Source organism: Amblyomma maculatum, chromosome 10 (assembly GCF_055883805.1).
Source record: "Amblyomma maculatum isolate TAMU_Amacu chromosome 10, ASM5588380v1, whole genome shotgun sequence".
In the NCBI taxonomy this organism is placed as follows: Eukaryota; Metazoa; Arthropoda; class Arachnida; order Ixodida; family Ixodidae; genus Amblyomma; species Amblyomma maculatum.
Window position 1 is genome coordinate 168,408,430 of NC_139353.1, and position 16,237 is coordinate 168,424,666.

A 16,237-nucleotide genomic window follows, 5' to 3' on the forward strand; every position below is an offset into this window, starting at 1 on the left:
GTCCGGTCTCTCACTATCTTTCTAACATCACATAGCTTCATCTGCAGCGCCTCGAGGATGCCATCTAACCACCGCGTTCGCTGCCTACCCCTCCTCCGGTGACCATCAACCTCTCCCAACATCAAATCTTTCTCCAGCGACTCCTCTCTTCTCATCAGATGACCAGAGTAGCTGAGTTTTAACTTTAGAATTTGACCCTCCAGTGAGCAGTCAGGGTTTATGGTCGACAATATCAACTGATTTCATCTTCTGGTAGTCCAAGGAACTCTCAAGAGTCTCCGCCAGCACCACAATTCAAACGCGTCAATTCTTAGGGGGTCAGCCTTCTTCACAGTACAACTCTCGCATCCATGTTGGTAAGGATTGAAACCAGCGGAAAGACGCAGACAAAGAGAGAAGCACGCAAGACAACGCTGGACTAACAACTGAGTTTATTGCTAAGAAAACAGACGCTTATGTATACCCTTCAGCGAAGAAGCAACACATGCGCACACATGCGCACATGCGCAGAATTTTATCAAGACCAAGGAAAGGCCAACTAGAGCAAAAGCAGAAGTTATTAACCTTCTCCAGACGTTGCACCTTAAGAGGCTTGAAAAGGCAGTCAAATCGGGTAAGGGCAGCAAGCTTAGTATGTTTTTTACAGCGAAAACACACAAAATTGAATGCCCGCTTAGAACAATTCTCACAGAGCGGGAATCATGGCAAAAAATGGTCAGCCAATTTCTAAAAACCAAGCTTTCTACCCTGGAACCATGTGACCCATTTGCAGTAAAAAGTTTCCTGGATCTCACGTCTGCACTCAAGAAAGGAATTCAAGATTCAAAAATCGCGAACTCCGTTGACATCGAGGAACTTTACTACTCTGTGCCCCATGATCAGCTATTCGAGGCAGTGCGGGACTTGATCGAAGAATCTGGTGCAGTTCAGTTCCAAAACCTGTGTGGAGGCTCTGTGAGTGGTTTTTTGGAACCTCTCAAGGCCTATCTGTCTTCTACGATGATTGAATTTAATGGTGACTTGTTTGTACAAAAGAGGGGAATATGTATAGGATGCAGGCGGAGTCGAGTACTCAGAAAAAACGATAGAGCGTTTTAGCTGAGCGTTTTTACCGCCAGCGGAGCGGAGCGGGCGAGCGGATACACCAGCGGAGAGGCGCGCGAGAAAAGAGTTTTAGCCGGGCGGATCGCCGATCTTCTCGAGCGGAATACAGTCGCTTGCTCTTCTGCTCCACCTCTCGGTCACAATTCGAGTTAGAATGAAAAGAATACCAATTAAGCCTGCCAATAATGCGCCGAAACTGTTAAGTAAAAGTGGATTCTGTGTTTTTAATTAATTATTTTGTATATTTTCTGTTTTATATGGACAAAAAAGCAGTCTGTTAAACAGAATATGTTCGCCAGTTCTAGTCAAGTCAAGCCGAAACAAAAGTCAGCTGTTTTCTCGCGCTTTCGCGAATTGGCGGCTGCTACTGCTGCTTGAATCATGCCGAAGAGCACACTACAGGACCCGCTGGTGCTGTCGCAACTGACCTGGACCGAAGTTGGAGATGGGCAGTGCCTGGAGGTATTTGGCGGACACGATGTGAGCCACTTTCAGCGCGCGGACTTTTGAACATTGATACGATAGACGATGGTGTCTTTAGGACGTATTTTCGTTTCGAGGAGGAGCATATACGCAGACTTCAGCGGGCCATGTGCATACCCGATAAGGTGGTAACTGCGCAAAGGGTAGCGGTTCCCGCAGATGAAGCCCTCTGCATTACCCTTCGACGGCTGGCACATCCGAACCGGCTGTGTGGTCTTGAAGATCTTTTCGGGCGGCACAGTTCAACGATATAATCACTGACGAACGATGTTATGCGCCATATCGACGAGCGGTTTTTCACTTGCTCGACGATGTAAATAGCCATTCTTGGCTCAGTCTCGAAACGCTGGAGAAATTCTCGCAGGTAAGTTGCAATTATAGCAGAATCAATGTCAAGGTTGAGAAAAAAAATTTCTTAACCTAAAATTTCACTTACATTTTGAGGCTGTTCAGCCAAAGGTGCCCCACTGAGAAACTACTGGGGTTTCATCGATGGTACAGCAAGGGCAATATGCCGACCATCAAGGAATCAGAAACTTTACTTTAGTGGCTACAAGCGGTTTCATGCCTTGAAGCTGTACCGACAGAACGTGCCGCATATGTATAACGCTAGTGCGCTTTTGGCGAACTGTCATACATGTTTGTATGATGCCCAGGTATCGCATTACTACGGTCTTGATCCACCAGATCTTGAAACTTACCTTACTCCTCGGTACTTTTACCACTCACAAATCTTTCTGAAATGTGTTTTATTTACGCACAAGATGTACAGCATTTTACCAGGACAGTTTTCTGGGTATTCATGTTATGCGCGGTTTGCGCTGAAGAAATAAAAAATGCTCGAGTCTGTTCTTTGAACATCCTCTGCACGTTCTCTAGCAGCTTCTCAAGTTCTCTGTTATAACGTCTCACTTCAAACTCATGCTTTCTGTTCTCCAAGTCCAACCTGCTCTCGTATAGAGCGAGACGCCGCGCTTCATTTCCAACTTTTTATTTTTCAATTTCTTGCGCTTTTCTGCGTAGCTCATAGTCGTTTCTCTCTCGCATGGTGATCAGCTGAAGCCCGATGCTCTGTAACGCTCGGGTGCCTTAAAAAAAAAGACAAACAGCTTTATATCAACCTTAAATTCAGTTGAGCTTCTTCACTGGAGCAAAATAGTCACAAATACATGTTTCTACCAGACGCAGTCAGTTGACATATGACATTCGCGGATAACCGGAACTTTGTATACAGAACGAGTACCACAATATGTACACGTTGTACAAAAATAAGATGGACTGTTATGAGGACAGTAAACAGTTTATGACCCTTGTGTTTCTGCTTGTGTGCCATTTTTGTTATGTCTAACAGAGTTCCTCTTGATATATAGCATGTGTACTAATTGGCAGAATATTAATGAAGACATCATTTCTTTCGGTGGGTTTTTAGGATCCTATACAAGCCAGATTGCAAAGTACAGGTGCAAAGAGAAGTTTCTTGGCCGTGTGAGAGACAATAACAATTGCTTTTGTTTTATCCACCAAGCATGTCAAGCCCACAATGAGGCAGGAAAAAGACAAACAAACGCACGTTTGGTGATCGGTGTTATGTTAGAGTAATGTGACAGATAAACTAGAATCGGTAATATTTCCGTGAAGCCAGTGGAATAGCTTTTTTTAATGAACACAATTTAACTCGTCGAGTGAGCAGATGAACGCAGCGCCTTTCAATACAGACTAAAAAGACAAGGAAAATCGACCTCGGCTGCATCAGCAAGGCGCCTTCAAACATCTGTGGGTATAGGAGCCGCGTACACGGTCCTTGCGGTGAAGGCGCTAAAGTGTGTTGAAAAACGATCTTGGAACAGACACGGCGGCCCGACGAGCGCGCAAACAAAGCCCTCGCCCCATTCAGTGGTTGCTGTGAGGTTTCGAATGTCTCTTCCGAGCGGTGACCGAAACCCGAACAGATGCGCAGCGCCTAATGTTAGGCGGTGGGCTTGCCGATAAAACAGCTCAGACGAGAGTTGCTTTGTTCTAAAGTAAACGAAGGCACTTTCCACACCACCGTAAACGGCAGCCCGCGTTCGCGTTTCACGCTTGATAACGCGTAAGTGCTGCTTTTCTTTCCTGCTGCTGTATCATCGAGAAATGTATATTTTTTTTATCATTCATCGTGGCCGGCCGCGCAGCGGCACTGACGGTGATCGACTAGGTTTAAAGACTGCATAATCGTTCTCTCATTTCGCGTCATTTGTATTTCTAAGCACTGATATTACACGTTTTAGTTGTGCAAAAGTAAAACTCACCTTTTAAGGTTCTTGACGTCCTGCTGTCGCCAGCATAATAGTAAATCCACGCGGTCTTTTGCTCCGCGCAGCGTAAGTTCGCGGCCCATCACATGGTTCACGACGCGCACAACTTCGATCCATTTATGGTCATCTCCAACTCCATCTCCAACGGCCTCGTCGCTGACACCTCACGCAATAGACACAAGTCTTCCTCAGCTGTGCTGTCTTAACTTGTAAACGGGCCTGAGCTGGGGTCGCCGTCGACAACGGAGCAGCGCCGCTTGCTGTGTTGACGGCTGCCATCTTGATTACCCATACACGCCCGCGCGCTTACGCACGCTCGCGCGCTGCCGATCGCTCCGCTGGAGAGGGCTCCACAGCGGGGCGTAAGCTGGGCGTCGTAAAAACGCTGGCTAGCTCCGCGACGTGCGCATACGCAGTGGCATCTCCGCTCGTCCGCTCCGCTCCGCTGGCCGTAAAAATGCTCAGCTTTTATGTGCGTCTTTCCGCTGGTTTCAATCCTTACCAATAAGTACCAACTGGCCCAGCTCTCCACTCTATTCTCGCATCCATACATCACAACTGGAAATACCATAGCACGAGTTATACGGATCTTGGTTGGCAGTCTACTGTCTGCTCTTTACTAGGTGGTCAAGGCTAGCAATGGCTCTCTTTCCCAGAAGCAGGCATCTTCTAATTTCAAGGCTGCAGTATCCTTCCTGGGTAATCTTGGAGCCCAAGAAGAGAAAATCTGTCACAGCTTCAAATTCTTGTCCCTTGATGCTCCAGGACTTGATAGGGCAAGACGCCATGATCTTTGTCTTTTTAAAGTTCAGTTTAAGCCCAAACTTCTCACTCTCTTGTACACGCCTCAGAAGTCTCTTGGGTTCCACTTCACTTTCTGCCATTAAAGTGGTATCATACGTTTTCCAGCAACCTTCACTCCAGCTGACTCGTCCAGACCGGCCTTCCTCATGGTGCACTCTGCATATAGGTTAAATAGGCAGGGCGACAGTATGCACCCTTGTCTCACTTCTTTCTCAATCGGAAACCAATCAGTAAGACCGTGCCCAGTTCTGACTGTGGCCTCTTGCCCTTCATACAGATTCCTGAGGAGACAGATGAGGTGAATTGGAACTCCCATCTCTTAGAGAGCTTGCCACAATCTGCTGTGATCTACGCAGTCAAACGCTTTCGCATAATCAATAAAGCAGAAGTAGATGGGTTTCTGGAACTCTCTTGCTTTTTCCATGATCCAGCGAAGGTTGGCAATCTGGTCTATAGTTCATCTGCCCTTGCGAAACCCAGCTTGCACGTCCGGAAGCTCCCGATCCACATACTGCTGCATCCTACCTTGGAGGATTTTCAACATCACCTTGCTAGCATGCGAAATAAGTGCGATCGTGCGGTGGTTGGAACAATCTTTGGCACTGCCTTTCTTTGGAATGGGGATGTAAACTGACCTCCTCCATTTTGGAAAACGTAGCGCAAAGAAGACAAGGACAAAAAAAAGAAGGAAACACACACGAGCGCTTTTTGTCCTTGTCTTCTTTGCGCTACGTTTTCCTAAAATGGGAATGCACCAACTTGCCCAATTTAGCATTCTTGTGCACGACCTCCTCCAATCCTGTGACCACTGCAGGGTTGTTCAAATTTGCTGACATAATGTATACAGAACGTTAACAGCGTCATGGTTGAGGTTTTGAGGCAACTCAGTTGGAATGCCATCAATTCCGCTAGCTTTGTTCTTTGCAAGGCTAGCTAAGGCCGATTCTACTTCACTCTTCAGTAATCACAACCGTCTTGTGTTCGGTTTGCACATCCGGGTCCTTCTTGTACAGTTCTTCTGTGTATTCCTGCCACCTCTTCTTTATCTCTGAGCCTTCAGTGAGGTCCCTGCCTCGTTTGTCCTTTATCACGCCCAGCTTAGCACAGAAGCTTCCTTTGATATCTTTGATTGTCTTATACAGAGCTCTTGTGTTCCTCAATTGGCTGTTGTCCTCAACTGCTTGGCACTGTATGTTCAGGATGGCATTCTTATCTCTTCTTGCTATTTTCTGAAAATCTTCACTGAGAACCTTGTATCTTTCTCTTTCCCCCATAACTTTTGCCATCCTCCTTTCCTTAGCTATTTGCAAAGCCTCTTCAGATAACCAGTTTGCTTTCTTGCATTTCTTTTGCTTTGTAACTACCTTAGTAGCAACTTCTTGAACATGGGCGGGATATCCAGCATTAGTCAGCCTCCTGGACTGCTCTTGAAAACTATCGATGCTGCCATATCACTCCGCTCATTCTAAACTTGTGAAAAGAGGTATTATCAATTTGTTTTCAAAATGCTCTCCGGAAATCTTGTCCACACATGATGAGCGATAGTTTTCAAGAGCAGTCCAGGAGGCTGACTAATGCTGGATATCCCGCCCATGTTCAAGTTTCTGTTGCCGAAAAACTTCTTAAAAAAAATGAAACCAGAAAATAAATGCCACCCAAATCCGGTTCCTCTGGAACGGAAAAATCTTGTTGTTTTACCATATCTGCACAAGATTTCTCACAATTTGAAAAGAATTGGTCAACGAGCGAATGCGACCGTAGTGTTCTCGGCGCCGAAGAAACTTTCTACGTTGTGCAAGCTGAAAGAAACCAACACCAAAAAAGCAGGCGGATGCGCAATTAAGCACCAGAAGCCGTACGTCTCGTGCGATGAAGGTGTTGTATATAAAATTCCCTTGTCATGCGGGAAACACTATATCGGCCAGACGGGGAGATGTCTGAACGAGCGCCTAATGGAACACGCTCGCAACGTCAGAAACGGCCGGCTAGGCGGATCGCTAGTTGACCACATTCTCGAATGCAACTCAAAAACCTGTAAGCCTTTCTTTGATAAAAGTGTTGTAATAGGAAAAAGCAGAGAAAGAGTAACGCGCGAAATCATTGAAGCCGAAAAGATAAATAGTTCAGGATGCGCGTGTGTAAGCACACCTTCCATTCTCCTCTCAGATAAAGAGCTTGTCTTTCTAAGGAATTGATACTGTTTGCACATGTGATTCATGTTTTTCTGGCGTTTATATATGATGCTTCAGGAGAATAAAATTTGTTGGAAGTTAGCGCTCGTGGTGTTCGTCTCTCGCTCTTGTGTCCTCGTCTTTTGCTGCGCTATAGTGTATTGGAAAAAGACCATATTGGGGGGCAACTACGTCACTAATACGTAGTTGCCCCCCAATATGGCGGTGCCTATGAGCCGCCATTTTTTGGACCAATGGGCGTCTATGGAGCCTTCGCTACTATGGTATATCTACCTTGCTTCCATCTTCGTGTCGCCAATCTTCTTTCCGTCGTCCATGCACACTTCGTTGTCCCGTGACACTCGCGGGTAGCCCCGCCCTGGCCTCCCCGGCTGGGCGAAAGGCCTCGCGCCTTGCTTCCAACGCGCTTATCTACCATCGTTTCTTCACAGCTAATATCACGCCCCTAAGATTAGCTGTTCGCTCATGCACGCTCGCGCTGCCCACGCAAACACAATACAAATAGGAAACCGCGCGCGTGGTTTAAAACACTTCAAGGGGCTGCGGAGCCCCACAAGCTTCAGGAAAGGACAGCAGTTTACTTTATGTAACGAAGCACTGGAAGTAGTAGGCGAATATGTCTACATAGGGCAAGTAGTAACCGCAGATCCAGACAATGAAAGGGAAATAACAAGAAGAATAAGATTGGGATGGAGCGCATTTAGCAAGTACTCGCAGGTTATCTCTAGCAGCTTACCGGCATCGCTCAAGGGGAAAGTATACAACAGTTGCATCTTACTTGTACTTTATTTGTGGGGCGGAAACGTGGATGGTAACGAAAAGGGTTCTACTTAAGTTGAGAACAACGTAGAGTAATATGGAACGAAATATGGTAGGGGTGACGTTTAGAGATAGGAAGCGTGCAGAGTAGGTCACATTAATAACTCGAGGTAATAACATTGTAGTGGAAATCAAGAAGAAATGGGCATGAACAAGATATGTAGTCCGAAGAGAGGTTACCCATGGTCGCTTAGGATAAGAAATTGGATTCCAAGGGAAGGAATGCGTAGCAGGTGGCGGCAGAAAGTTAGGTGGGCCGATTAGGTTAAGAAGTTCGCAGGAGTTAAGTCGATGGAGCTAGCACAGAACCGGGTTAGATAAATATGGGAGAGGCCTCCGCTCTAAAGTGAGTATAGTCAGGCCGATGGTGATGATGATGATGATGATGATGATGATGATGATGATGATGAACGCTTATGCATTCTTGCAATGCGAGTGGCCGCTAAGATCTTAAACCTATTTTTCCTCACGGCTCCCCGGCTTTGGCCAGTATGCCAACTGGTGGTGAACGCATGCTCTTCGTGCGCTTGCTCGCGTCCAGGCCCGAAAGGGGTTCGAGCGCTAGCTTCTGCGACTCGAGCACTAGCTTCTGCGTCGCCGACGCTCGAGTCGGAAGGGTCTGTTTGGCAGGGTTCTCCGTCACTGCTGGCCAGTGGGGATCGCGACGCGCGTTAAGCCATCAACGTGCGACCTGTGTTGTCGAGATGTGTTTCGCCTATCCCTCATGCTGAAATAAAACAGCGCAAGGAACGGGACGAAACACAGACACGGGCGCTCATCCCTCCCTCGGGAACGATTTAAAGAATCCTTTGTTTGGCCCTCGAGCGCCCTGAGCTCGGTCGCGAACGCGTGCCTTTGCCCCGCTTTCGGGTGCTGCGGCAGAGGTATGGTTTGTAACGAGATCTGTGCATTAACCATCTGTGCTTACAACTTGTCTTCTCTCTTCCTTCGGAACAGAAGCGCAGGCGCGCACTGCATGCTGGCTGTGCCCTCGGTTTTCTCAATGTGGGGTGAATAAACAGGCAGAGATAACAGCACACTTTTAAAGAATAATTCATGAAGCTAAATTGTCTCCCATATATATTTGTTGCGTTATCGAGAACTTTGTTTGTTCGGATGTAGACCTTTCTGGTTTTTCGACTCGCGTAACCGATATGTGACAAAGGTGACACATAACGACAATACAAATTGCCGCACACAAGGTTGTGAGCACTGTCTCTTACGGAAGGAATGTGACTTATTGAAAACAGGTGAAGCTGATCGGCGATTAAGAAACCGGTCTTGCTGAACGGTTTCTTGAGTGCCGAGTAGCCTTGCTTGGTGCTGGCATCACCGATTGCCCCAGACTTTTATTTTAATTCGATCGAAGCATTGCTGCGAGTGTTTGTGGACGTCTACTCTTCGATGGCGATGCGCTCCAGTTCGGTGTCAATCTGCCGTCGCATCAGCGGCACGAGAGACCGGTACACAGCCGCCAGGTTCTGATTTGAGTCCAGGTATATTGCGCAGGCCAGCGACTCGAACAAATCGGCGAGCGGCTTCGGAGGGGCCTGCGCTCGGAATCCTGGGTACTCCTTCGGTGCGGCCGCAACGGGAAAAAAGAGAAGACAAGTTTAACGCTCAAGTTCCCCGGTCCTTGCTAGGCATAAAAGTATCCTTCTTTCTAACTTGTATCATTGGTCAGCGTGACGCACTCACACTTCTCGTTGAAAGTCGAAACAAATTATGTTCCATAATTTGTTGCAAGCGTTCTAGTTTCACTGCTGGCATAAGGCGATCGTGACGGCTTTTGAAAATTCGATTCCTACGTTCCCACGTGATCGGTTTGCAGCTAATAGGCCTACAACGCCAACCCCATCCCGGGTCTTTCAAGTCCAAAAGTACGGCCTTCACGAACCTGCGATCGCAGCTCCGTACAGTGCTGATAAAGAAAAACAAGCAAACAGTTCTGAGCAGACCTTTTTTTCCAAACATCTTGTACAAATAGAAAAAGATTTGCTTCAAATTTACAGAGGGTGTTTATAATTTGTGCTGAAATTCCAAGGTAGTTAACATATGGGTACAACATCGACTGCCCACGTTGGCCAACGTGCTGCTGCTCCTGCTCACGAGGGGGCCTTTCGATAAATCATTTACATGGGAAGCAATATACTACAACAACTTGTAATTCAGTTAGGACCTAGTGGTTTGGGCGCCCGTTTTAGCTTCGGGAAGTGTTTGGGTCGAAACCCAGCGACGCAGATCGGCCGGTACAAATGGATACAAGCTTCTCCCGGCCCGGCACTCGGCTCTCACCGGTGTGTGAGCTTTAAAGAGGCCACAAAAACCCGCCTGTACAAAGTTTTTGGTCGATGACCCTTTTCCAGAGCATTTCATCTCGGAAGAACCGAGCATCAGGCCGGGGGAAGCCTTTCAAATATTTAAAACCGATGCACCAGAGAGCGAACATGGTACCTACCGCATGTAATGCGGCTGCTCTACCCAACAGCCACAACAAGATTAAAGCAGTTTCACTAGAGAATGTCTCGTCTTATCGACATATTGGTGTTTTCATCAATAACAAATATGCTAGCGCACTCACACGGAATATGTCACTAAGAATGCAAACCATGATATATGGCTTCATACACACAAACGTTTATCGGGCTCAATATTATCTGAATTTACTTTTATATCAAACACGAAAATGCACTTTCTAACAGTTATATCAAACACCAAAATGCACTTTCTAACAGTAATATTGCAGTTCGTAAAATATTTCACACCTCAGCCGTTTTCACAGTCTTCCCTATGATAACCAGACAATAAAACGGGAATTGTTTCTTCAATTTCTTCTTATGTTTCATCACGTCTTCGACCATGCTCATAAGGTTGCTACCCCTTAATTGTGAAACGAGTCTGTTTTCTAACTTGTTCCTTGCGAAGAGCGGCATTGAGTAGAACGCTTCCGCCCTGCATTGAAGACACGCCATCGTTCTTGGCATTAATCACAAATGTACAAATGGAAGAAGATCCACGGAAGACTCACATGGTTTGCTTGTTACTAATGGGCCAGAGTTAAATTCAAACAGGATATCACACAACTTTCCCGATTATCTATTTTATTCCAACAGTTTCGGACGGTGGACCGTCCTTCTTCAAGGTAGAATTGAGAATTCTCAATTCTACCTATATATATATATATATATATATATATATATATATATATATATATATATATATATATATATATATATATATATAAACAGGATGTCACACAACTTTGCCGATTATCTATTTTATTCCAACAGTTTCGGACGGTGGACCGCCCTTCTTCAAGGTAGAATTGAGAATTCTTCTCAATTCTACATTGAAGAAGGACGGTCCACCGTCCGACACTGTTGGAATAAAATCGATAATCGGGAAAGTTGTGTGACATCCTGTTTGAATTTAACTCTGGCCCATTAGTAACAAGCAATCCATGTCTATATATATATATATATATATAAATATCCATGCTGTGAGCCTTCCGCGGATCTTCTTCCATTTGTAACATGTCATGATCTTCTTTCATTTGTACATACCATCATTATCGTCCCGCGGCGCCGGCTACGGCACGCGCCTGGATTCGTGATCGGATTAAAACGCTAGACAAGGCATCGCTGTCCTTGCCGTCTCGACCTAGCCTTCTTTCACAAGTGGTAGAGGTGAAATTTGATCCCTTTGCTGCCTTTGGCCCTGCCTCTCGCAACCGGAACGTAGCTCCAGCTACGTTCCGGTCACCGTTTCGCAACTGCCATCATCGCTATGTCTACCGAGAGTATCCACGAACCGGCCGGACCCTCTACCTCGGCTGCACCACCCCCTCCGACTGTGCCCACACGACAGCGCGACCCACCGCTGTTCGCTGGTCGTCGCGATGAAGACGTCGATGACTAGCTCGACACCTATGAACGCTGCAGTGTCTACAACCGGTGGGACGATGCTCTAAAATTTCTCAATGTTTCTTTCTGCCTCATTGAGGTCGCCAGAAACTGGTTTGTCAATCGCGAACTCCGCACCACTAGGTGGACCACATTCAGATAGCAGTTCCACCAATACCTCAGCGACCCGGCAGTTCGGACTGAGATCGCGAAGACCAAGCTCGCTTCCCGCCTTCAAGGTATTGATGAGTTATATACGTCTTACATAGAGGCCATACTTAGAGGCCATACATAGAGGCCCATATCTGGGCCCTAGATGCCCAGATAGTCAAAGTAGCCGAGGAGTTCTATACAGATCTCTACAGTAGCCAAAGTAGTCAGGACCGTAATGAGATTGGCGGTGGGAAAAACAGTCAGACGTTCCACCAGTGACGAAGGACGAGGTCAAGAAAGCCCTAGAAACTATGAAAAGGGGGAAATCAGCTGGAGAGGATCAGATAACTACAGATTTGCTGAAGGACGGGGGGGATATCGTGCTAGAAAACCAGGCCACCCTGTATACGCAGTGCCTGGTGTCATCGACGGTACCGGAACCATGGAAGAATGCAAACATTATCCTCATTCACTAGAAAGGGGACTCTAAGGACCTTAAAAATTACAGACCAATCAGCTTACTGTCTGTTACGTATAAGGTATTTACTAAGGTAATCGCTAATAGAATCAGGACAACCTTAGACTGCAATCAAGCAAAGGATCAAGCAGGGTTTCGGAAACGGTACTCTACTATCGATCATATCCATACCATCAATCAGGTGATAGAAAAATGCTAGGAATATAACCAGCCCTTATACATAGCATTCATTGATTACGAAAAAGCATTTGACTCAGTTGAAACCTCGGCGGTGATGCAGGCATTGCGAAATCAGGGGGTAGACGAGCCATACGTGAAAGTGCTGGAAGATATATATAGCGGCTGCACAGCAACCATAGTTCTGCATAAAGAAAGTAACAAAATTCCCATAAAGAGAGGTGTTAGGCAAGGAGACACAATCTCCCCAGTACTAGTCACAGCTTGTTTAGAGGAAGTATTCAGAGACTTGGAATGGGAGCAGTTAGGGATAAGGGTGGATGGAGAATACCTCAGTAATGTGCGATTTTCTGATGACATTGCCTTGCTAAGCAACTCGGGGGATGAACTGCAAATAATGATTGATGACCTAGACAGGAAAAGTAGAAAGGTAGGCTTGAAAATCAATATGCAGAAGACTAAGGTAATGTTCAACAGCCTCGGGAAGGAACAGCAGTTTACATTAGGTAGCGAAATACTGGAAGTAGTAGGCGAATATGTCTACTTAGGACAGATAGTAACCGCAGACCCGGACCACGAAAAGGAAATAACAAGAAGAATACGATTGGGATGGAGCGCATTTGGCAAGCACTCGCAGATTATGACGAGCAGCTTACCGGTATCGCTCAAGAGGAAAGTATACAACAGTTGCATCTTGCCTGTACTCACCTATGGGGCTGAAACGTGGAGGCTAACCAAGAGAGTTCTACTTAAGTTGAGGACAACCCAGAGGGCTATGCAACGAAACATGGTAGGGGTAACATTAAGAGATAGAAAGCGTGCAGAGTGGGTCAGAGAAATAACTCAAGTTACCGACATTCTAGTAGAAATTAAGGAGAAGAAATGGACATGGGCAGGACATGTAGTGCGAAGAGAGGATAACCGATGGTCGCTGAGGGTAACAAACTGGATTCCAAGGGAAGGAAAGCGTAGCAGGGGGCGGCAGAAAGTTAGGTGGGCGGATGAGATTAAGAAGTTCGCAGGGGTCAAGTGGACGCACCTAGCACAGAACCGGGTTAAGTGGAGAAATATGGGAGAGGCCTTCGCCCTGCAGTGGGTATAATCAGGCTGATGATGATGATGATGATGATGATGATGATGATGATGATGATACTTGCACTTTGCCGGCGTATTAGTCCCACCATGCCGGAATCTTAACGAGTACACCACGTCTTGAAAGGAATCAATTCTATGGCTTATAACACCCTAGTTGCCCAGAATCCTTCAACTGTTGATTCCATTATTACGACCTGCCAACGCATCGACCAGCTGCAGTCATCCCGATTGCAGCCCGGCATCGCTACTGGACCGACCTATGCTGACCTCGATCAGCGGGCACCGATTCGAGCGATCATCCGCGAGGAGCTCCAAGCCCTCAAGCCTGTCTGTGTAATGACGCCGGTCTCCGCAGCATCATTAAAGAAGAGCTGGCAACAATCACTCAACCTACGGCATCTGACCTTCCTGCACCCCGCCCAGCACCGACGTACGCGCACGTCGCAGCATCCCTCCCTCCTTTGATTCCCCCGCCCCGACCGCCACCACCCTACAATCACGTCAGTGCAATAGCGACGGCTCAACCTGCACCACCCTACTACGTACCTTGGCACCCCTCCCGACCAGTTTGCTATTAATGTGGCATTAGAGGACATATATATCCCGCTTTGATCCTCGCCGCCTTCAGAACGGGTGCCGTGGTTACGACACCTTCGAAAGTGACTGCATTCAATGTCATATCAACGCAAATTTATTCCAAGCCCACCCCAACGATCCTCCCCACCTCCTCGTCTGAGACTCGTGGGACCCATGTATCTCGACGCCGGTTCCCATCCCCATACCGCCGCTCAGTTTCCCCTCTCCGACCCGCAACAACTCTCCCTGTCTGCCATCCGGAAAACTAAGCGTTGCAGTTTCCGGAGGTCAAACTGTACTCTGCGAACTTACTAAAAGTCCTCCTGATCGCCCGTATAATGTGATTTCTGTTTTCGCTGAAGGATTATCGGTCGAAGCATTGATTGATACAGGGGCTGCAATTTCTGTCATTCACGCTGTCTGCAAAAAGTGACGACACTATTTGATGGGCCTGAACTCCGTGGAGCAAATGACGTCCCTTTGCGTGCTTTAGCGAAGTGCACTGTGCGAGTTGTTATTGACGGCGTCCGCCATCATGTGCAGTTTGCTGTGCTCTTACCTTGTACGCATCTGATGATTTTCGGATGAGATTTTTTGTTAGCTACTTCGGCGTTAATTTCTTGTGGCGACCGTGTTATCCATATGACAGACAGTCATTTTTCATCTGAAGTTTCTGAACGACGATAAAGCACGAGGACGACAAAGAAAAAACAGCTTTCGCAACTCCTGATGGCTTTTACGAATTTATTGTTATGCCTTTCGGACTTTGTAATGCACCAGCGACATTTGAATGAATGATCGATACTGTGCTTCGTGGTCTAAAATAGAGAACCTGTTTATGTTACTTGAACGAGATTATCTTTTCTTCAACTTTTATTGGCCATCTCACGCGCCTGAACGAAGTCCTCACGTATCTCGCTTCATCGGGCCTTCAGCTCAACACCAAGAAGTGCCACTTTGCACAGAAGAAAATAAATATATTGGGACAGCTAGTCAGCCATGACGGCATTTGTCCAGACCCTGAAAAAACCATCGCAGTCTTCAACTTTGCTCGTCCACAACGGACTACAGAATTGCGCCGTTTTCTCGGCCTGCAGCGTCTTATAAGGCACTTCGCAACTATTGTTGCTCCACTTCATGAACGCAGCCCTTTCATGTGGACTGAACAGTGCGGAACTGCTTTTAACAGCCTAAAGCATGCCCTCACATCAGATCCTGTTTTGGCCACTTCAGTGACAGCGCTCCAACCATCCTGCACACTGCTGCCAGTGGTCACGGTCTTGGCGCTATACTTCTGAAGCGCGATGCAACTTCGCGTGAGAAAGTGATTACCAGCTGAGAAAAACTACACCATTACCGAGCAGGTGTGCCTTGCCGGCATCTGGGCTGTCCAAAAATTTCGCCCTTACCTATACGGTCGGCAGTTCACAGTTCACCATGCTCTTTTCTGGTTGTCTTCACTCAAAAATTTGACAGGCCGTCTTGGCCGTTGGATTCTACGCTTGCAAGAATACCCTCGACGTCACTTATAAATCGGGTCACCAACACCAAGACGCCGACGCTTTTTCTCGCTGTCCACTTTCGGAATCGGCTTGCTGTTTTTCTTCCCAACTCATTTCCACCTATGACCACATCCGACTATCTCTTTCCCCGACGTATATCACAACAGTTTCTTTTGACGACTTTGAGAACAAACACGCTCTCCGCTCACAGCAATTAGCCGATGCCTACTGCCGTCCCATCATCGACCGCCTTATGGGCGCTTCGGAACCATCCAATGCTCGGCTTCGCCGACAGCTTCGCAATTTCAAGCTCGAAGATGGCATCCTACTCCGCTACGTCTATTGCCCTGATTGAACTCGCTGGATCCCAGTCGTTCCGCGCGTGCTTCGCCCACGTATACAGGCGGCTCTCCACGATGACGCTACTGCAGGTCACCAATTGGTGTGGAAAAAGACCTACGACAGCGTGAAAAAAAAAACGATTCTTTCGGCCTCGCCTATCTTACAGCGTTGCCAAATACGTCGCATCCTGCTCTCTGTGCCAACGTCGCAAACGACCGATTTCTTCACCCGATAGCCTTCTACAACCTTTTCCCTGTCCCGCCACGCCATTCGACGTAGTCGGCATCGACTTATATGGTCCCCTACCTCTCTCCGA

At 47.1% G+C, this 16,237-nt stretch overlaps 1 protein-coding gene and 1 pseudogene across 1 annotated transcript in view; one reads left to right on the forward strand and one right to left on the reverse strand.

Moving 5' to 3' along the window:
• Positions 1-1,485: 1,485 nt before the first annotated feature.
• On the forward strand, positions 1,486-4,087 carry LOC146177888 (uncharacterized; annotated as a pseudogene).
• Positions 4,088-9,090: 5,003 nt separating this feature from the next.
• Positions 9,091-16,237, reverse strand: part of LOC146177889 (uncharacterized) — a 66,865-nt gene continuing 59,718 nt past the window's right edge. Inside the window, exon 3 of the mRNA XM_084580772.1 lies at positions 9,091-9,270. Within this exon, the coding sequence (XP_084436898.1) occupies positions 9,091-9,270 (180 nt within the window). The remainder of the gene's footprint in view (positions 9,271-16,237) is intronic.